Below are 22491 nucleotides of genomic sequence, written 5' to 3' on the forward strand. Positions count from 1 at the left end.
AGCAGGAAGGGAAAGTACACAGTGCTGACTAATACATTTTGATCATTGTTCATACCCTCCAGTTTGCTTACCTCCATGTGAAGAGGTTTAAGTTTTCAACGAAATGTGCCAGAAACATGGTGTCACTTGTCTGTTCCCATTGTTATTTCCAGATACTAATTTTGAGAAACCTACAGGTGCTTAGCAGTGAACATCTCGGCTAAAGATGTCTATGAAAGCCAAAGGCTGTCACTGCCATTAAAAGGAATAATTTCTCAAAGTGTAGGGGTGGTTCTCTTTTTAGAGCATGAACTACAAAACTTCTTTTCAAAGAGGAGTATGATTCATTTATCAAAGTTAAACTGAGGAATGTCACTTGGTTTAATACTTGAATAAAATTGATTGTTCAGTAGGAGATAAAGCTTATGGACCACTCTCTTAGCTTAACTGGAACAGAAGAACTACCTTCCCGCAATTATTTCCTTTGATAATCCTGAACAAGTTATTTAATTTTTAAGGGGTGTGTGTGTGTGTGTGTGTGTGTGTGTGTGTGTGTGTGTATTGGGATAGAACTAAATAATCTCTAATGCTCCTTCCAGCTTTGGGATTCTAGGGAAGGCAGAACTGGGAAAGCAAAGAGCCTGGGCTCGGAAGTCTGACCAGCATGGGCATGAATCCAGGTCTACCACTGAATAGCCATGCAAGCACCTGTGATCCACATCTGTAAAATAGGATGCTAATATCCAACTCACAGGACCATTACAAGGACTAAATAAACAAGAAAGCGCTGGACAAAGGTAATTTCTCTTTGCCTCCTTTGCATGCGAAATGTGACTGCTTGCAATCCAAGCATACAAAACAGAAACTGAATTTTTAAAACTCTTACTTTCCAAGCAGGTTTCACGGGATGCGTCGTCGAGGCACATAGTGCTATTTTATTATGTACAGAAAAGCAAAGTGAGGACTTCCCTGGTGGCGCAGTGGTTAAGAATCCACCTGCCAATGCAGGGGACATGGGTTCGAGCCCTGATCTGGGAAGATCCCACATGCTGTGGAACAACTAAGCCCGTGCGCCACAACTACTGAGCCTGTGCTCTAGAGCCCGTGAGCCACAACTACTGAGCCCACGTGCCGCAATTACTGAAGCCCACGCGCCTAAAGCCAGTGCTCTGCAGCAAGAGAAGCCACCGCAGTGAGAAGCCCGTGCACCGCAGCCCCAGCTCGCTGCAACTAGAGAAAGCCTGCGCACAGCAAAAAAAAGACCCAAAGCAGCCAAAAATAAATAATAAATAAATAAATAAATTTATTGTTTAAAAAAGAGAGAATCAGGGCAAGCAACTTTCACAATCTGTGTAAGACACGAAGACAGAGATGGCTCAGGTAAGCAAAATGAACAGTGTAACCCTGCACTTCCTACTGACTATTCAGTCCTCCACGATACCTTTCAGGAAGCGTGGGCACAGTATTCATTAAAAGGTCCTACACCATTTCTATAAACGGTCTATGCCAGTTGGAAACACTCTTGCCAGAGAGTCAAGAGATAAGTGAAACTTGGCCGTTTTAAGAATAAATAAATAAATAAATAAATAAATAAATAAATAAATAAATCCCACCATGACGGTTAAAACTAGAAAATATTGGAGAGTTTTGGGGAACTCCAACTAATCCAGCAAATAAGACCTAATGCATTTGAAGGCTTCAATCACTTAATTATATTAGCATCCAAGTTCATGGTGACTTCTCTATCCCCAGCTGATAAATTTTCTTCTGAATAAATACACAGATCAGTTAATTGGGGTACACAAATACACAAACTAATGCTCAGAAACATCTGGATCTGACCTTAATACGGCAAATATAACCAGACCTAAATGGTATGTGTGTGTGTGTGTGTGTGTACTTGACATGGGACAGGGAGCAGTCTTTGGAGATTAGTTGCTTAGATTAGGTGCTTAAGCAACATTATCACAGGTTGTCATCAAATTACATTTGTTTGGCCAATCTCACTTCTCTAGCTGATTCATTCTGGGAAAGAAACAACACCCTAAAGATTGTCAGATTAATTCTAAAGAAATTAAAGGATGATGATGTTTTTTCTTTGCTTGGGAACAACAGGAATTCCAGAAGGCCGTGCTTCACCCAAACTTAAAAGAAGCAAAAAAAAACAAAGAAAGATTAAAAAAAAGTGAAGAACCATTGGATAAATCTGATCAAGAACTTACATTAGCTACTTGTTTAGGTGGATGAGTCGACTTCCACTAAAGTCTAAAAAGGAGTTTTAAGAGCTGGCCCCTTTATCAGAGTGCTGGGAAATGAAAGAATGACTCACTTTATACTTGATGTCAAAATCTTGGTGAGCTCTGGCTTTCATGTTTCTAAATCAACAAACAGCATTGTATAATGTTGCTTAGGCCATAAGCCAGGAAGTGGCTAGTGACCCTATACTCCTTTCTCTGTCACGGGTAAAGCTAGTGGCTGAGACAGTGTGCCCTGGGCACAGGGGGGTTCCTTCTAACTCTGTGTCATCCTGGGAGAATGCCCAGTCTAATGCGGCACGATTTTGCCATCCTAGACAGAGACTATTGACACACAGTTTAAATAGTCTATTTTATAATGAAGCCTGTGATGGAAAGTCTCAAGGACATCTGCCAGAGATGAATAAAGCAGAGGACTCAACTCCCATGCAGAATCATCTCCTCCAGAACACATATTCCAGGATTCATTCTGCCAACACATCATTTCCCACTCAATGTGCAGAGAAAGCAGAGAACTGCACCTGGAACCACAGCCAGAAAGGTCGCCAGGTACTTACAGTTCCTTCCATTAATGATGGCTGGTGCCAGCCTCTGTCCCCGATTAGGGGTGGGGAGGGGGGCTGTTCCTGAGGATTGTGAAATCTGTCAATGAATGTCCGTCCCCCCCGCCCCCCGCCTGGTACCCTAAAGCCCTGTTCAAGTTGTGATTATGTTTTTTCCCCTAAGTATCAAATTCTGACCTAAATTGTGGTCATTCTAGTCCAAATCTGGCCGATTTTTTTTTTTCCCCACACTGCTGCAGAAGAGAACAACCTCCTTTGGAAAGCTGTCTAGATTCAGGACAATCAGAGTCATCTTCTTGAGAACAGGGACCATAACTTTTCAGTGTTCGTACTCATAATTCAATTTCCATGCTTTCTGTCAATGGCTCTCTCTCTGAACATAGATGTCTATTCTGCTGGACAAATCCATAGATACCTCTTAAAAAAAAAAAAACAGCTTTATTGAGATGTATTTTACATACCAACTCAATGGTTTTAATATATTTACACAGAGTTGTGCAACCATCACCATAATCTATTTTAAGATGGCAAGGAAACTTCTCCAATGTTCTCTAGACTGTAAGCTCTAAGAGGGTAGGGATCGTGTCTGCCTTGTTTGCTGCTCCATCCCTGGCACCAGGTCTAGCACCTGGCCTAGCACCTAGCACAGAGTAAGAGTTCAGTAAGTATTTGTGATAAACACTTTCATGCTGCCCCAGGGCCAGCCTGAACCTTCCAGATCCCTAAGTTTCCTAGATACGAGAAATAACGACTTCTTTGCTCCAATAGAAACTTTCAATTCAGCTCATCTCCCTACGGTAGGCAGAATGATCCCTGAGGTTCCCAGTGTGCACACCCTGTATATGTACAATTCCTTCACCTTGAATGGGGGTGGGCCTAATCAGATCATTCTTTCTGAAAAAGAGTAGAGGTCAGAGACAAGTCAGAGGTTCAAAGTTGGAGCAAATGCTTTCCTGTTGGCCTTGAAGGGGCAAATGGCCACATTGTGGTGAGGGCCACATGGCAGGAAATAGCAGGTGGCCTCTAAGAGCTGGCCCCTAGCTGATGGCCAGCAAGAAAGGGGAGACTTAGTCCTACAGCCACAAGGAACTGAATTCTGCCAACAACCATGTGAACTTGGAAGAGTACTCCAAGCTCCAGAAGAACATGGAGCTGCTAAGTTTGTGAAAATTTGTTATATAACAATAGATATTGAATATACTCCTCCAGGAATCTGGAGGAAGGCAGACTGATTACATTAACTCCCAGGAAGAAATGGCCTCAAACTTCTCAGAGGTACTGCTGTGGAATTTTAAAATGAGGAGGTTTTTAATAAAAAAGAATCTCTAGTTTGCAAAATTTCAAGAGGTATAAAGCTTAAGTGAAAAACTTAGTGTGAAGTAAAATATCTTGGGACAGCTTTCCTAAAAGGTTCCTATTTTTCTCAGCTTCTTCTCATTCATTCATTCAGCAAGCATTTACTGTGTGCCAGACCCAAGGTTTAAGCACTAGAGCTGCCCTATCCAATATGGCAGCCACCAGCCACATGTGACCCTTGAGCACTGCAAAGTGGCCAATGGGAATTGAAATGTGCTAGCACAGGGAACTCTGCTCAATATTCTGTAATAACCTAAAAGAAAACAACTTGAAAAAGAAAAGATACATGTATATGTATAACTGAATCACTTTGCTATATACCTGAAACTAACACAACATTGTTAATCAACTATGCTCCAATATAAAAAAAAAATTTAATAAAAAAAAAGAAATCTACTGCAAATGGAAAATACACACTGGATTTTAAAGACTTCGTATGAAAGAAAAATAAATTAAAAGATCTTGTTAGTATTTTCTTATGTGGATTACACATTGAAAAGATAGTGATGGAGATGGATGACAAACAAGTAAACAAGTACAGATTAAGATAAATGCAAAAGGAGGGGAGGGATAAATTGGGAGACTGGGATTGACATATACACACTACTATGTATAAAATAGACAGCTAATAAGAACCTACTGTATAGCACAGGGAACTCTACTCAGTACTCTGTAATGACCTATATGGGAATAGAATCTTAAAAAGAGTGTATATATGTATATGTATAACTGATTCACTTTGCTGTACAGCAGAAACTAACACACCATTGGAAATCAACTATACTCCAATAAAAAATTTTTTTAAAGATAAATGCTATGAAGGAAATAAGTGCAAAGGTAGAGAATAATAGGGGAAAACTATTTTATATGGAGTGGTCAGGAAAGATGTCTCTGAGGAGGTAACATATCCACTTATAAACCTGCAAGACTGCTATTAACTCTCAAGTTTTAACACATGACAGCACCAGGGGCTGGGGAGCTTGAGAGGACTGACAAAGGTCAGCTGCAGGGCTATCACTTTGCACCGTTCCCATTGGGTTCCATGTAAATGGCGCCCCCTGGAGGTTTGCACCCCTGAGATCCTGTTTGTATGAATTGCTTCTAAGTTTTCATAAGATACTTTTTTCAAACTTTACATTTTCCAGATATAATTTGTTTTCCAGTTTTAATAGTTATAACACACTTCAACTTCATCTGCCATGTAGCCTACAAAAAAATCTCCACTTGGGAATACAACAAAATTCCTGATTTCAAGCATGAGACACAGAGGGCAGGCAGTTGGCAGTCTGCAATCTGAAATTCTTTTTTTCGTCTCCCAGAGAGCTGAATTTGCTAAAGATTTGTAAAACCTTCCTGACTTCTTGCTACAAATCAGCTAGCTGGTTTCTGTACTTGTCTTCTTCTCTGAACAGAGGCAGACATGTTTACTAGTTTTCAAAAAAGTTTTCAGAGTTACTTGACCATACAGACCTCCAGGCAACAGAAAGCAGGCCAGAATCCACAGAGGCCAGCCAGGGCACCTGCACTCTCACTCAGGCGGCCAAAGCAATGAACCTCGACGTACTTTTCCAATAATCGCTGCCCCTGAAAAACACACTTACTGCCTGTCACTGTGCACACGCTTTTATATTTAAAAAAAAAAAAACAAAACATCTTTGTGAACCCTCTGCCCTACACACACAAACACACACACACACACACACACACACACACACACGCACACTTCCCTGATTGACACTCTGGGGCAAGGAAGAGATCTTAAAGAGGTTAAGTGTTGAAAATAGATTATTTTTTTAAAAAAACTACCTATGAAAAATAGTATTCTCCATTCACCAAAATGAGAGCCTTTCTGAGAAGATGCCTCACTTGCCCTGAATATCAGTTATACTCAATCAGATACAGTGTTTTGAAGTTGATTTTTAAGAGCCTTGGGAATTCACCCCCTCCCTTTGTAATGAAAAGCAAAAGTTAATTACTACCTACTTTTAACTAGGGTTTTGTTAACAATAGTGTTTTTGTTTTTTTTTCTCCCAAGGCCTAGAATCTGTTTCATGTGACAGGCATTCACACCCAAATCACAGGGAAAATGCAGTGTCCTTTCTCCACAAAGTCACTTTCACTGACCGGCCAGGAAGACAGCATCTGCTCCTCGTTGTCTGTTCTATTAGTGGTGAAAGGTTTGCACTGATCCATTAACCTGCCCCCCACTTCCCGGGTGCCCCTCACAACCAGGAAGGGAGCTTTGGGAGACAGCTGGGCAGCAGTGAGCAACAGTGTTCCCTGATGACTGTGAAACAGGCCAGAGAAGCTAACGGGATCACCCAGAAATCACTCACAACCCCAGCCTTTGTCCCTCCCAACTAAGCTAACAATTGGGAAAAAAAAAAAAGTCAAAATACTGCCCATTCTTAAAAAAAAAAATTCCAAAATTATGTTTATGAGGAACCCTGGAGAAAGGTCTATGAGATTAATCCAAGGAGTCTTTTCTCCTTTACATTCAAGGATATCACTTTGTACAGAAAACAAAGTGTTGATGAAAATATCAAATTTAAAACCTCTTTTCTGGCCTTCCCTGGTGGCACAGTGGTTAAGAATCCGTCTGCCAATGCAGGGGACACACAGGTTGGAGCCCTGGTCCGGGAATATCCCACATGCCTCGGAGCAACTAGCCTGTGCGTCACAACTACTGAGCCTGCACTCTAGAGCCCGTGAGCCACAACTACTGAGCCTGCACATCACAACTACTGAAGCCCACGCGCCTAGAGCCCATGCTCTGCAACAAGAGAAGCCACCGCAATGAAAAGCCCGCGCACCGCAACGAAGAGTAGCCCCCACTCGCCGCAACTAGAGAAAGCCTGTGCGCAGCAGCAAAGACCCAACGCAGCCAAAAAAAAAAAAAAAATTTATATATGAAAAAAACCCTCTTTCCTTAAAGAATTTCTGTCCCAATAGGTTTGCAGATGCATTTCACGAAAATGCTTTAAAACGGAGCAAAAAGGAGCACTGTTGGGCATTTTGGCATCTTCATTTGTGTCATTCCAGAGACGGCATCACCCCTATCCCAAATCTGTTCTCAGAAATGTGCGCAAGAAAATTCTCTGGGGACTCAGGGGAGCCTGGATAAAGTGCGCTGGCTCCCTGCCAGGATAAAGAATAAAATAATATTCTGTTAAAAAGTTGGGTTTTTTTTTTTTCTTTTCTCTCTCTTTCTTCTTTTCTTGGAGGGGAGTGTTTCTGTTTTTCATCGTGCATCACATCCCTGAAGATCGGGCTTCCCTGGTGGCGCAGTGGTTGAGAGTCCGCCTGCCGACGCAGGGGACACGGGTTCGTGCCCAGGTCTGAGAAGATCCCACGTGCCGCAGAGCGGCTAGGCCTGTGAGCCATGGCCGCTGAGTCTGCGCGTCCGGAGCCTGTGCTCCACAACGGGAGAGGCCACAACAGTGAGAGGCCCGCGTACCGCAAAAAAAAAAAAAAAAAATCCCTGAAGATCACAAGTAAATCCCAGACATTAATGTTGACGCAGTCAGAACAGGAAGTATTAAACACCAAAGCAAGCAATGAAGTTGAAAAGATTCCCACCTTAGATCATACTGGGCTGTGCTCAGCTCTTGGAAGATGCTTATCTTACCGATAAGGACCTGTCAGGGAGGAGTGATGAGACTGTGCTCCACGGAGTCCTGAAGATGCAGTTTGGGATCAGGATGCTGGGACCAGGTGGCAGCACCAAGGAGTGGCTTAGGAGGGAAGGGCCTTGAACTCCACCATAATCTGTGTTGAGCCACACATCCAAAAGCTACCCCCCAAAAAAATACAATCTAAGGAAAACCAGTGGACTTGTTATACAAAAGCAGCTTCAAAGAGAGGCCCCTGGCCACCTTTAGGGGCAGCTGACAACCCCTAAAATTCCCCTAAGAAGACAAGGTCAGAGTCTCCAACCCACCTTCCAACTAGAGACTGATTTAGTCTCCTGCTCTGCACATTCGGCTTAGGGATATTTCCTTCCAACAAGGAATCCCAGGAAAAGAGCTTTGCTATGGGTTCTGGCCTAGACCTTGCCCTTGGCTGTGAGATGGGCAACTAACTGCACCTTCTATAGCTCTAGTCTTCTCCACAAAATGAAACGCTTCAACTCTAGACCATCTCTAATGATCCTTCCAAGTCTAAAATTCTAGAATCTATATCACCAAATGTTTCAAATGAAGACAATGACAACTGTCTCTTCATAGGCAACTATTGGCCCCCAGTGACCTTTGTTGTTTAGAACTTTCCAATGGGCTTAGTTCAGAGACAACAACACTGAAAATAAATGAGGAGACTATTCCAATGAAGTGGGGTTTTTTTTTAATTAAAATAAATCCATGGGGGCTTCCCTGGTGGCGTAGTGGTTGGGAGTCCGTCTGCCGATGCCGGGGACATGGGTTCGTGCCCCGGTCCGGGAGGATCCCACATGCCGCGGAGCGGCTGGGCCCGTGAGCCATGGCCGCTGAGCCTGCGCGTCCAGAGCCTGTGCTCTGCAAAGGGGAAGGCCACAGCAGTGAGGGGCCCGTGTACCGCAAATATAATAATAATAAAAAAAATAAATCCATGGAATGTTACTTATAATCCTTTACTCTGATATGAATGTTTGAAAAACAAAACACCAACGCTGATCTAGACTGTAATTCAGCTTTACTTGCTTTATCTCCCAGAGCTGTTCTTCTCTCCTGGAACTAAGGAATATTTTATGAGTTAAAATAAGGCGAAAGAAATAGTAGAAACTAGCACACTCTATACCAATTCAAAAGGTCTTTGATTTTTCATTTAGTTGATAGTGCTGACTTTATCTGTTTTCAAGAATTTTTTTTTTTTTTTCTGGATTAAACATGAGTAACGGGCAAGCAGAGTAACGAGAAACAAATACTAATGGTTTTACCATGGCTCTGGTTCTGGCTTGGCTATTAACTAGTTGTGTGGCCTGGTGCACAATACTTAACCTTTCTGAATCTCTGTTCACTCATCTGCAAAACATGGATAACACACCAGTCTCCCTTACACTCCCCTCCAAGAAGAGTTAAACTAGATAAGACCAGGGAAAAAGGATGGACATACAGTGTTGGTCCTTTTGATGACTCTCCAAAACAAGGGCATTTGTCTCATTTTTAAAAGTATGGACATTGCTACTAATTAACTGTGGTTGTCAGAACAGGGACAAATCCTAGAAATTTCATGTAGGCTGAATCAGGCCCAAAGCAAATCAAGAGTTGTAGCAAAAGTGAGGTTTCTAAAAGTCTACCGAAGTTGATGGTAGTTGTCTCCTTTGAAGATAATGGCTTCCCAGTTTTCAGAGTTAAGGACACAGTGCTAAGGTGGATGGTGGATTGTGGGGTTCACTACCAGTCAGACCCTAGGGGTCTAACCTCTGGCAAGCTGGGCCTCACGTCCTCATCCATCATCTGACTTGGTTAATCTGAATCCTTCCGCTTTGAAACCCTCCTCAATCTAAACTGCCCCTCTGCTTCACTAACAAAGAAGAAAACTACTTTGGAATATGACCTTACAGACACTGAATCATGCTTTGACCCCAATGAGTTACACATTAATTAAGTCATAATTATACATTATATTACAGGCCGAGTCTCATTTCATTTGCCAATCAAGAAAGGAAAGGCCTCCACCTATACCACTCAAATATGATTACTTCACCCCAAAGTTGTAGTTATTTCAGTACAAAAAAAAAAAAGTGGAGAAAGAGCAGTGCCTGAGGGTTCAAGAAAGCCTGAGAAGGGAAAAAAACAGAATAAAGAGATTTTGTAGGTAGTACAGAAGATTCTAGAGCTGGTTACTTTCTTGACTATCACCTGCAATGGGGGGCATTTCATGCAGTACCAGCATTGCCCCTAGAACCCAAACTCCTCTCAATAAATAAAGTCATTAGGAGGAGATGGAGTGGAAGCAGACACACCTCCAAGCGGAACTACTCCAGCTCATCTGCTCAGGGGTAAGAGGATCTCAACCTTTTCTAGAAAAACTCCGGTTAACCAGTTTCGTTCATTTGCCTCTCCCATCGTCCACATAGCATTGTGTGCTGTTTCTCCACGTGATTTACACGGTCTGCCTACCCACATGGCATCCCTCCTTTAAGACCTTGCTCAAATGCTATCTCCTCCAAAGCCAATGAACTGCACCACTCGGTTCATCATTGGGGTGGGGGCTGATCTCTTTGGCAGCCAGCGTCCCTAGAATACATTTTGTAAACTCGGAGCTATATTTTGATCTTGCCTTGGATTGTACATGGCTCTTCCTTAACACTTGCTCCAGACAACAAATGAAGACAAGTGCCCACCTTTTTCTCCCCCAAAGCACCTCGCCCCTTCCCCAAGTAGTGGCTCAGTAACATGTCTGACAGATTAAGTGCACTGTATTTAAACATAAACACGGTTTGGGTCGCCGGTGTCATGTGTGTTGCCACACCAAACCACACTGGTAAGTTTCAAATTGCCTTGATTGGCTTCAAGCTCCCACGATGTCCCTGGACAAGCGCTAAGCAGTTGTGAAATCACCAAAGATAGGGAGGCAGAGCGGGAATAAAGGAAAGCCGGGGCCTGAATAATCCTCACTGAGTCATCGTTTCCTGAAAGATCGAGCTTGAGGCTTGGGGTGGCGGAAGGGGGTGGGGAGGGAGGGGTTCGGGAGAAAGGAACCTGAGCAGCGCGTGGAGGACGAGCCCAGGACAAGCACCCTCCCCTCGCCCTGAAGCTGCGGGACCCGGGAACCCGGACCGGGCCCGCACCCACGTGCTGGAGCGCCCCCCTGTGGCCGCGCCGCAGCCCCCGCCGTTCCCCGCTCGCCCGCAGAGAGCTCTCCCCGCGGCCCAAGAAACAAGACAGGCAGAAAGTTTTCGACCGAGGCGGTTAGAGAAAGGTAGAAGCCAGGTCCGGGGGCCTCGAAGCGCGGGCGTGGCGGGAGCGGCGCACAGTCTGGCGGCGATGGCAAGGGGTCCGAGCCCAAACGGACCCCCCGAGGGTTCCGAGGTGCCCCGAGGCGGGGCCCGGGCCCTCCAAATCCCGAGGGCGAAGGGCTTCTCCCTTACCCCAACCTTCTAGCGAAGGGCGGGAGGGGAACCTGGGCCCACGCCAGGTCAAATTGCCCCCCCCCCAGCTACCAGGGCATGCTTGGGGCTCTTGGGTTTGCTTTATTCATTTTCTTAATTGGAAGGAGGGGGCGACCAAATCCCTTTGGCGCATTCTGATCCCCAGCAATCTGGATTCTGGGTGCCCCCCCCGAAAACACACCTGCAGTCCACCGCCCCACCCAACGCCGCCCTCCTTGCTGGGGTGACAAGTGGAAGCAGTAATTCCACTTCCTCCTCCCCCTCCAGCCTCCCGGTTTGGAAGGCAGTTTTCCACCAGGGTTTCCCAGCCGCCCGCAGTGGACCCGCCGGCCGGGAGGCGCGGCGCCCCGGAGCCTGGAACGGGGAGTGGGCGAGGCCGGGCCCGGCGCGGCGCTTACCTCGGCTACGGTGAGCGGCATGCAGATCCGGTACTCCTTCAGCAGCATGGTCCTGCCGGCCGTGGACCCCCGAGGCAGGAAGAGGGGGGCTCCCCCAGACCAACAAGGCTGCCGCCCAGGCGCAGGGCAAAGCGCCCGGAGCCCCGTGCTCGGACCCGGGCGGCGAATTAGCCCCGGCGGTGCGCTCAGGTCCTGGCTTCCTCCTCTCCGCCCGAGAGCATGTCAAGGCTTGGGTCCTGGTGTTCGCGGCTCCCCCGCCTCCTTCCTCGCCGAGGTCGATCCGCCTGGAACGCGGTGTTGCAAAGTCAGGCAGGGAGGTAGGGAGACCCACTGGAAACCGCTCTGATCGGCAGCCCGGGGCAGTAGTAGCGGGCGCCAGATCAGGACATGCCCGGCAGCGGGCGAGGGAGGAAAAAAAAGAGAGATTTCCAAAAATTAAAACGAATGCACAAAAGTCACCCGCTCGATCCGCCTCGGAAACCAGATCTGAACCTGGCGACCCCCCTTTTCCGGCCGGTCTGCCCAAGGCTAATGTCACCAGGCACACATTGCTGACGGAGCCAGAGATGCTGACTTTCCAGACAAAGGCTCGATCGGCTGTGCTCCCCGGGCGGTAAACAAGATTTCCTGCTCTTTTTAGGGCCGGTCCCCGAGGCGCTTCAGGGCTCGCTGGGGGAGAAAAGGGAAGCCGCCGCCGCCGCTCAGCTCTGCCGGACTGGGGCTCCGGGTTCCTCCGACCTCGGCTCGCGGCTGCGAGGGGCGGGCGGGAGGAAGCTGGCGCCTTCCGTGCGCGTCCCCTCCCCCGAGTCCGGATCCCCGAGCGCCGTGCGTGCCCGAGAGTTTGCAGCCACCTCGCCGGGGCCGGAGAGTCGGCGCCGAGCTGCAGTGTGCCTCGGGCCGGGGAGGTGGGTGCGGGAGGAGCGAGCGCGAGCGAAGCTGACATCAGCAGCCGCCTCGGCGGGGAGGGTAGCCCCATCCGGCCAATGGGGAAATGGCAAAGAATGTGGAGGATTTAAACAAAACAGCATGTCTCTCCCGGGCTGCTGCCAGACGGCAGGGCTGCCGCGGAGAGCCGAGGCCGGCCGGAGATGGGGAGGATCGGAAAAGGGGGCTCCCTTCGGCTCCTTTACCCTTTGAATCTGTTCTCAAATGTACCCCGGGTGCCACAGTGCTCTGTCCAGCCACTCTGGGTAGTTTCTGGGTCCAAGGTACAGAAGTGCCCCTTGACCTTTAGAGAAGGTTTTTACAAATGCCCACCGAGAGCGTTTTCACTTTGGTCCAGTAAGTAAGTCCAGCTCTGGAGAGGCGATGGGATTTGGGAGCAGGAGAGCAAACTCTTGCCTGGTTTCCTAACTGGTTTCAGAGCAGGAATCCAGAAACTGGAAAGTCCAACAATGTGAATGAAAATGAAATCCAAACAGAAAGACACACAAACCAGGGGGAACATGAACCAGCATAGCCTTTTACAACTCTCCTGGCCCTGCTCTGCAGTCTGACTGCAGGCTTCGCAGAGCAGCAAGAATAGGTTTTCCTGTCAGCACCCCCAAGTTCAAAAAGTCACTGTGAAATGTCAGTGAAAATGCCTGGAGTGTTGGTATTTCATCCATATTAAACAGATCCCTCATTTTAACCACAAGAGGCACATTCTTCAGTTACTCAGGAAGCTGCATGTAACTGCTGAAGTCTGTTTTTCATTTGTCTGGTATTTTTAAGCTTGTTTTTCTGAAAAGTTGCTGGATGAAAAATGCATCAGTTGCCTCTTTGCAGAATAACCTGCAAGCATCATCTTTCCTCAAAAAAAAATATTCGTGCTCTAAGATCCTGCAGCTCCTCACAGGGCTTTGGATGGCGATACTGATGGCCTCAATCTTATAGTATTAAAAATTATAAGTAATAAGTAATTAACCAATATAACTATGGTGGGCTGTGGCTAAAATCATCCAGATGGCTGGAGAGAAATTATAATTGTGTGAATAGGATACAAAGGCTGATAGAAAAATGACACCCTCTATCCAGCTTATATTCTAGGGAAAAACTATTTTCTAGATAAATGCTTCCCAGAGTTGGCTCAGAAAGATTCACAGCAACTAATTGAAGCTAAACCAAATTCCTCGAGGTGGAAAATCTAAATCTGACACTGTACTGCTGAATAATAACACATGAGAGCCTGTGATACGCAGAGGAAGCTCAAGCTGTTTTTCTTTTTCCTGCTTCTTACTAAAACACGCGTAGTGGCTTCACTTCTGGCACTTAAAACTCTTTCCAGAGGCAGCTAGGGGATGTATTGGCTAGCCACACATGCATATGCACACAGGACATCAGGGTAGGTGGACAAATTCCTGGCTTTCCTAGATGTTTCCTGACATTGATTCTGTATAATGAAGTATTTTACTGATGAATATTACGGTTGAGGAACTACTTTTCCGAATCTCGCAAACTGCAAATTACCACATATATGCTTCTGTCCTTTCCCCTCTGCTAAGCTGACTTCTTCCCTGAACTTTTCCTTTTCAGTCAGTCCACACGCCTGGTCACATTACCCTTGTTCAGGCACAGCTCTAATCCTTCTGCCTTCAAAACCTCTTAGTGATTCTCTGTGGTCTAAGTGAAAAAGTTAGAATTCCCTGGCGGGAGGATCGAGGCTCTGAAATCTACCTTTCCCACAGAGCCCCATCACCCTTCCCCAGCCCTACTCCAGCCAAATGAAAAAACTCTGTTGTCCAGAGAAGGGCTCCACTTACTTCTATCCTTCTGCTCTTGCCACTGCCTTCACAGAGAATCCTCTCCCACTCCCTCCGTCAGGACACAATTAAGCAGCAGGGCACTGACAATGTGTTGTTGGAAAGTGATTCTGATGGTAGTGTGTCGGATGGGTTGGGACAGAAGGATACCAGAGGCCAGAGGTTTATATGACTGTAATTCTAAAGGAGACAAACGGGGAGGGTCTGAATTAGACAGCGAATGAAGAAAAGACGATGAATTTAAAAGATATGGATAGGACTTGGGAACCGATGGGTTTTCTCCACAACAGCGCTTGGGAGAGGGGAGGGCAAAGGGAGAGCGTATTCATTCATAACTCATTCACACAAGGGAGGAGGGCGCCATCTATTGGTCAGACACCTTGCTTTAAAATGTTTTAAGTCACCTCGTCAGCAAGAGTCTGGCGAGAACTATCTTTGTTTTCTTTTCAACCAATGGAGTTGGCAATATCCATTTCCAAAGAGCCTTGAAGGTGTTGCTCTCATCACTATGGATGGTAGCGATGTTCCATTAACAACGTACACTCTACAGTTACGGATCATCACATATTAAAAAGTGTGGATGGGGAGCAAAGGGCAAAGAGAAGAACCAAGAGTCCTCACTAGATCTAAAGTCTGTGGGTTCACCAAGGCCCAATGAGAATCCTGTCTCCTACATGGAGCCATTCTAGATAACTCTTTACCTTTCTAGACAACCCAGAACACTGATCTGGACTATTCATTTTGGTTCTGGTTTGTAGGCCAGTGTGGCCTTTATATATATAATGTCTTATCCTTTACTTGAAGGGTTTCACTTGTTCTCCAATTCCCCAACATGATGGTAAGCTTCCTGAGGAGATGGACCATGTCCTATTGTGTCATCTGGAAAGTGTAGCCTGGTTTGAGGGATATTGTGGGTACCCAATCAAGGTCTATTAGATGTATGCATATAAGTTCAGGATTCTCGACCTTGGCACTATTGACATTTGATAACAGATAATTCTTTGCTGGGAGAATCACTGTAGGATTCAGCAGCATCCCTGGTCTCTACACACTGAGTATCAGTAGCAATCCCACCCACCCACGTACATTGCCAAATATGGGGATGGGTGTGGAGGGGGGGAACTGCTGCAGTGGAGAATCACTGTATTATGTAACATGCATTAATCTTATCTAAATATGTAGCTACTCCAAAGAAGCTTTTGAAGAGACTGAACTTCAACTTGTTTTAGAGCTAAGGAGAGAAGGAACAGAACAAAACTGTTATATCACAGTTCTATAAAGATGTCCCCTTCTCATTCCCAGGCTCTGCTTTCTATTAGCCAAGTAGCCCTTGATAAAGGGCTTAACTTTAACCTTGACCATTTGGTTACAGTAATGTCTACCAAGTTTTTCTATTGTAAAGTGACTAGTTTTCCCTTTCCATACTCTATTCTTTGGAAGGCAGTCTTGAAGTGCAGCCTACATTCAAGGGAGCAGAGCTAAGCCCCACCCCCTCAAGGGGAGGGTATCTACACAAATATGGTATCCTGCAAGATGTGTCCTTTCTCCCTCATTTGTGTGTTCATTCAATTATTTATTTATATTAGTGTGGACTCAGGCATATTTCTTCTGTACTTTGAGTTATAATTCAATACGACGTTATTTTTGTTGTTCACACTGGTCCAGCTTTGGCCATTGGTAGCTCTTCCAGGTCGGTTCCTGCGTCCTTTTGACATGCCCCTCCCCCTCTTTAAGGGCGATTGAAAATCAAAGTTATACTTTGCAATTAATTGTTTTTTATTAAACATTATTTAATTCCAGAGAAGTCTATGTCTATATATTCGTGTGTGTGTGTGTGTGTGTGTGTGTGTGTGTGTGTTTTAAACACTTGTATGTCTAACCTTGTTAGGTCCTATGCAAATGTTAAATTCATTCTTAAAACTACACAAAGCAAGTCCCAAAGCAATTCTTATGTGTAGACCCATTTATCAGTCCTCTATTAAATACGGAGAATGTCTTTGATGTGGAATTGCTTACAGCTGTGCAGTAAATGCTCATAAAATAAGGATTAATTGACAATGAATGTGGTACAAATTGCTTCACATGGGAAAAAAACCTGGAGGACCCGTGGCCAAACGTATGGTTTTGTCTTCTTTTTTTTTTAATAAATAAGCTAGTAATAAATTTTATGAAGGTTTCACTTTTTATTGCATTACCTGTTTTCACAGAAGTTGGCAAACACTGGAATATTTTGAGATGAATTATGAGAGGATCTGTAACCTATACTCACTGGAGAGAAATTTTAGTGATGAAAGAAGACGTTGTCCTTGACCCTGAGTATCCTTTAAGAGGAAATAACTGTGCAACCATAACTTACGGTAACTCTTTAACGCCAAATTATATTTGACCTAGTATCATCAAATGATGTCAACACAGATCCAGAAATAGTATTTCTTAGCTATGTAGTGCCATAGAGACGTCATGGAATTTGACTTTTTGTGGAACATTTTAAATGTCCCCAGAGAGAAGAAGGAATTATGTTTGCTATTAAGAGTATGTAACCGTTTATATCAAAACCCCAGTTTAGAAATTGCGTAGGTGACTACAGTGCAGCTGAATAATGGCCCCCAAAGACATCAGGCCCTAAGCCCTGGAAACTGAAAATGTTACCATATTGGAAAAAGGGTCTTGGCAGATGTGGTTAACTTAAAGACTTTGAGATGAGACTACCGTGGATTATCTGGGTGTCCCTAAATATAGTCACAAGTATCTGTGTAAGAGAAAGGCAGGTGGACATCTGACACACACACACACACACACACACAGAAGAGGAGAAGGCACTGTGACCATGAAAGCAGAGACTAGAGTGATGAGACCACAAGCCAAAGGATGCCCACAGCCACCAGAAGCTGGAAGAGGCAAGGAACTGACTGTCCCCTAGAGCCTCCAGAGAGAACATGGCCCGGCCATACCTTGATTTCAGCCCACTGACACTGACTTCAGACTTCTGGATTCCAGACTGTGAGAGCATCAGTTGTTTTTGTTTCAAGCCACCAAATTCATGGTTATTTGTTACAGCAGCAAGAGTAAATGGATACAATGACCTAGGTATGCCTTTACTCACCTGACATTTACCCAAAAGATAAAATATTTTTCTTTACAAAATGATTCATAACAGACTTGAAAATATCAAGTTCTCCCATTGCCTTTAAAATAAGCAATTTATAAAAACAAATATTTTGGAAATTCCCTGGTGGTCCAGTGGTTAGGACTCGGCGCTTTCACTGCCCCGGTTCAATCCTTGGTTGGGGAACTAAGATCCCGCAAGCGGTGCGGCCAAAAAAATATATAAGTAAATAAATAAAAACAAATATTTTACACACATTTCAGGAAGTTTTCTGTAATGTAAGCCCTGCAACTTTCAATACCATCAGTATGTTAATGCCTCCTAACTTCAAATCTCTAGCCCAAATGACTCCCTTTAATTTGACATTTGTATATCCACTTGCCTTCTCAGCATTGTCACTTGGATACCCAATAGGCACCTCAGATTAACATATCCAAAACTGACTCCTGTCCTTTTCCCTCTGACTTTCTTGTCCCTAGCCTGCTCCATCTTGGCAAATGGCAACTCCATCTTTTCAGAGATTGAGCTCAAAAATCTTGCAGACATGTTTGACCCCTTTCCTCTCATAACCAACCACAAGTCCTATCTTGGTTCTATTTTCAGATTATATCCAGGATCTAGCCACTTCTTACCACTTCTACTGCCTGCACCCTCGTCCAAGACACCATCATTTTCCCCCTGCATTATTGCAAAAACTTTCTAACTAGTCTCCCAGCTTCTGCCCAGCAGAAAACAGCTTCCGTCTCTTAGGAAACAGAGTGATTCTTTTACTATGTAAATCAGGTCCTGCCACTCCTTTGCCCCAAACTCCCATTGGTTCTCCATCTCACTCAGATTAAAAACCAAGTCCTTCTAATGGTCAGATTGCCTTAAATCTCATCTCCTACAACTCTCGCCCTTACTCATTCTGTTTTTCAAACAAACCAGGCATGATCTGATTGCTCTCAGCTCAGGGTTCTTGCTCCTGCCTCTGCCTGGAATCTTCATCCCCCAGCAACCTGCAAGACTCCCTTACTTCAGGTCTTAGCTCACTGGCGATGCCCTCTCGACCACCTCCCAAGCACTATCATCCCTGGCACATATTTACATGCTGATTGTCTGTCTTCCTCCCCATTAGAATGTTCACTTCACAAAGGCAGGAACTTTGGGTCAGATATGTGCACAGCCAATAAGCTGAAAGTGCCAGAAATGCCAAATATGAAAAAATATATATACCAATGTAGCAATTAATATATAGGCACACTATTTTCAATAATTAGTAACATAATATATATTACCATGGTTCTTTCTGAATAAACTTTTTCCAATCAGTATTTCTCCCTTCATTTTAGATTCCTTATTCTTTTTTTTTTTTGTTTGGCCATGAGGCGTGGCATGCGGGTTCCCTAACCAGGGATGGAACCTGTGCCCCCTGCAGTGGAAGCTTGGAGTCCTAACCACTGGACCTCCAGGGAATTCCTAGATTCCTTATTCTTCCACTGCCATTTTTTCTCTTCTGAAACCACTTTCTTTCTCACAAAGCCACATATTTAATCTCAGGCTCACTCAAATAATAGATTTATAAAGAGTCTGTCTATAATACAGTACTTTTACCTATTTTCTCTGCCCATTGCTCGGACTTTTACTGGTATCCTTCTTTATTTACTTCACTTTAAATTTTTGTTTCCTTTGCAAGCTTTTCCTTAGATTTCAATTGGCTTTCATTACTGTTACCTCCAAGCCTAGAGAGGAAGGGCTTCAGTTTGGTGTGGAGCCAACTGACTTTTCTCCACCTATTCGCCTTCTTTACACTCTTATTTTTTGAGTTCCGTAAATAATAAATCTGTATAGTCCATCACACCTTTGTTACTTTTTGTTTTTTCAAACTTTTCACACAAAGTGTAGAACTCCAAATCCTTTTGTCTACTCTAGTCAAAGCAACTGCCCAACAAATGTAGAGCCAGAAAACATCTTACCCTAGTGTGTCTCAACGAGCTGTTAGAATGTGCTTTCGAAATTTGTAAGGGAATTTGGGGTTGTCACAGTCACGGTGGATGAGGAAGGTATCAACATGTAATTGGGATGCTGAACAACTGCAATGCAACAAACCTACACAATAAAATATCGTCTCACATTCCATTAGACTTTTCAATGTCCTGCCAGACACCTCCTTATGTGTCTGAGGCCTAACTCCATTATACATATGCCAAGCTTTTTTTTTTGAAGTTTTAATACGCACTAAATTTTCTAAGACTTCTTCTATGTGAAAAACAATGGAAGATTATACTTCGATATAGTCAGAACTTTACCAAGAAGTTGTACACCATATTGGAAAAATCATGCCACCCTTATGCTTGAGGAACCAAAAGAACACACCTGTGGCAGCTGTAATGTTTGCATTTATAATTATTGTATTGTATATGTGTACAAGCAAATGACTACTTCTTTGTATTTCTACTGTAGACATGTTTTAGCCTTTATATTTTGAAATATATTATTATTTTGCTATTTTGCAATGTTTCTCCTTTACAGCTAGGACGTTTTCTTGTTTCATGTTTGTTTTTTAGTTATGTGTGTAGATGGGTTATATTATCCATGATTTTCATTCCAGAATAGTTTTTTTTGTTGGTTTTTCTTTTTAATTTTTTTTTCCAAGCCATACAGCATGTGGAATATCAGTTCCCTGACCAGGGATCGAACCCACACCCCCTGCATGGGAAGCAGAGTCTTAACCACTGGACGGCCAGGGAAGTCCCCAAAAGAGTATTTTTTTTTTTTTTTTTAAAAAGGTCTATTCAGCATATATAAAGAGATGTTGGTGCTGATTAAACTGAGAATCACTAACATAACAGTAGACCGCTCCAAGATTTCCCGTTTGCTTCCCAGGCTACTGTTGACACTTGGACCACACCACACACAGCCTCATTCTCACGTTCAAGGATCTTAAGCTTTTTTTTTAAAAAAGGGACCCAGATGGTGTGGATGATAATGAAGAAAACTTGTATGGTCCTTAATTGGAAAATCGGCTCGGATATACGTGATCTCTTTTGATGCTCATAAGAGTTTGGAAAGGGAAAGCAAATAAAACGTCTTTCTTAAGATTCTTCTTACAAACACAATATTTACCTATTATACTACTCAGCCACTGCCATACCTTCTCTTATTAACTTTAAGAGATCCCACAGATTAAGCCAAGATTCTCAACCAGATGAAACCTGAGAACTCTTTTCTTCGGTGTTTATTTCAGCCTGCTCCTATAGACAGGAGAAAACCGAGATCCAAGAAAAGTTAAGCAACTTGCCCACGGCTCTGAGAAATCATAATATTTCAAAGCAGAGGTGTAAGAATATGTATCATAGCCTATTCGATTACACTAGCTTTTCTCACCGCAAACTATAGATGAGAAGTCTGTCAGCAAAGACAAAACCGGACGTAGGGTGCACGAGCAAGCCTCGCGCCCCAGCTCCGCCCCCAGGGCTGTCCGCGGCGCTGCCTGCCTGGAGGCCAGCGCAGGGGGCCTCGTGGGGTCCTTCGCGCGGGCTGCCGACGCACTGCCTGAGCGGGTGCGCCGGCTGCTTCCGGTGTGGGTGACGAGTGGTTCCGAACTAGGGGGACATCAACGGACGCTCAGGTAGGGACCATGGCGGACAGCGGCTCGGAGCGGGCAGATGGGCGCATCGTCAAGATGGAGGTGGACTACAGCGCCACGGTGGATCAGCGATTGCCGGAGTGCGAGAAGCTGGCCAAGGTGAGGGGAGGCCGGCTGGCTGTTGGCGGGCGCCAGGGGCTGAGTCACGGCGCCGAGCTTGCTTAGGCCTCAGGGGGCCAGCGGGCTGGAGCGCGCAACCCGCTGTTGCCTGCCCGGCCCGAGCTAGGCCTGCAGAAGTAGGAGCTCCTAGGTCGGCCTGACCAGGGAGACCCCGCAGCCGGAGTACGCTAGTGCATACAGCTTCCCAGAACCTCTCCAGGACAGATGGTCACTTCATTCCCTTAGGAGTTGGGGCTCCATTAGTACTTTTTACCTTTTCTTGGATACTGTTTCACGTTTACTTGAGTAGTTTCTCAGGGATTAAGGCCGCTTCAGCATTCACGCTAGATCAGAGAGTTTAATTCTCTTGCTCTTGTCGAATCAGTTTCTCTGGTTAAGTTGCGTACGCATCGTGGCGATGTGTTGGGCCTTTGGCCAGGAGAAGGGACAGGAAAGGGACAGGGACGAAGGTGATTAACACAGGACCCCTGTCCCTAAGGAGTCCGTGTACACAACAAATTACACAAGTTACGCGTGGTAGTGAGTGCCATACAAGTATGAAAGTCTTACTGGAACACAGAAGGAAGCCGTTCGTTTTTACTGGTCGGTTAAGGGAGGGTTTTACAGAGAAGCTGACGTTTGTATCAGGCCTTGCAGAATAAGATTGGGTTGGGGAGGAGTCATCCCTGGAGCGGGAACTGCACGAGTAAAGACAAACAGGCACAGAAGTATAAAGTAACATAATTAATGGAGGTCGTTAACAGTAGTTTAGCCCAGCTGCATATCTCCCATGAAATAGAAATTTTACTTCATCCGAACATTTATCGTGCAACATGGGATGTTGTGTGTCAGGCAACTTTGTGTATCATTTTACATGTAAAGGAACCAAGGCTTAGAGTTGTCTGTCCATCCTAACAATTAGCAATAGGTAGAACCAGCGATTTAAACCTAGGTGCCTGACTAGGGTTTGGATGGTTGTTGCATCACCTTCATCAGGGAACATTGTTAAGGGTTGTGCTCAGGCCTCTTTAAATTCCTTGGTCAATCCAGCCACAAACATGTATTGCTGTTCATCTGGGATGCATTCACTAATAGGGTTGTTTTTGTCTCTTAAGGAGCTTACTACCTAAGTACATTAAAACATACTAAATTCAGGGGCAGGAGGAGTGTCAAGTAATACTTCACATTTAATTCTCAGAAAGAACCCTTTTAATGCTTCCCTTTTTTTCCAAAAAAGAATTTAGTGGGGCTTTACAAAAGACAAGGTTAGGGAAAG

General features: G+C 44.8%; 1 protein-coding gene and 1 pseudogene across 2 annotated transcripts in view; one reads left to right on the plus strand and one right to left on the minus strand.

Annotated features, from left to right (window-relative positions):
- The window catches only part of LOC103089172 (RNA-binding protein 4B-like), a 42529-nt pseudogene extending 40179 nt beyond the window's left edge, over positions 1–2350 (minus strand).
- Positions 2351–21028: 18678 nt separating this feature from the next.
- PSMD12 (proteasome 26S subunit, non-ATPase 12) overlaps positions 21029–22491 on the plus strand; it is a 25045-nt gene continuing 23582 nt past the window's right edge. For both annotated transcript variants that reach the window (XM_007456789.1, XM_007456788.1), the window contains exon 1: positions 21029–21215. In XM_007456789.1, coding sequence (XP_007456851.1) covers positions 21108–21215 — 108 coding nt within the window. In that variant the 5' untranslated portion in view covers positions 21029–21107. The remainder of the gene's footprint in view (positions 21216–22491) is intronic.

Source organism: Lipotes vexillifer, unplaced genomic scaffold (genome assembly GCF_000442215.2).
Source record: "Lipotes vexillifer unplaced genomic scaffold, Lipotes_vexillifer_v1.1 scaffold299, whole genome shotgun sequence".
Classification (NCBI taxonomy): domain Eukaryota; kingdom Metazoa; phylum Chordata; class Mammalia; order Artiodactyla; family Lipotidae; genus Lipotes; species Lipotes vexillifer.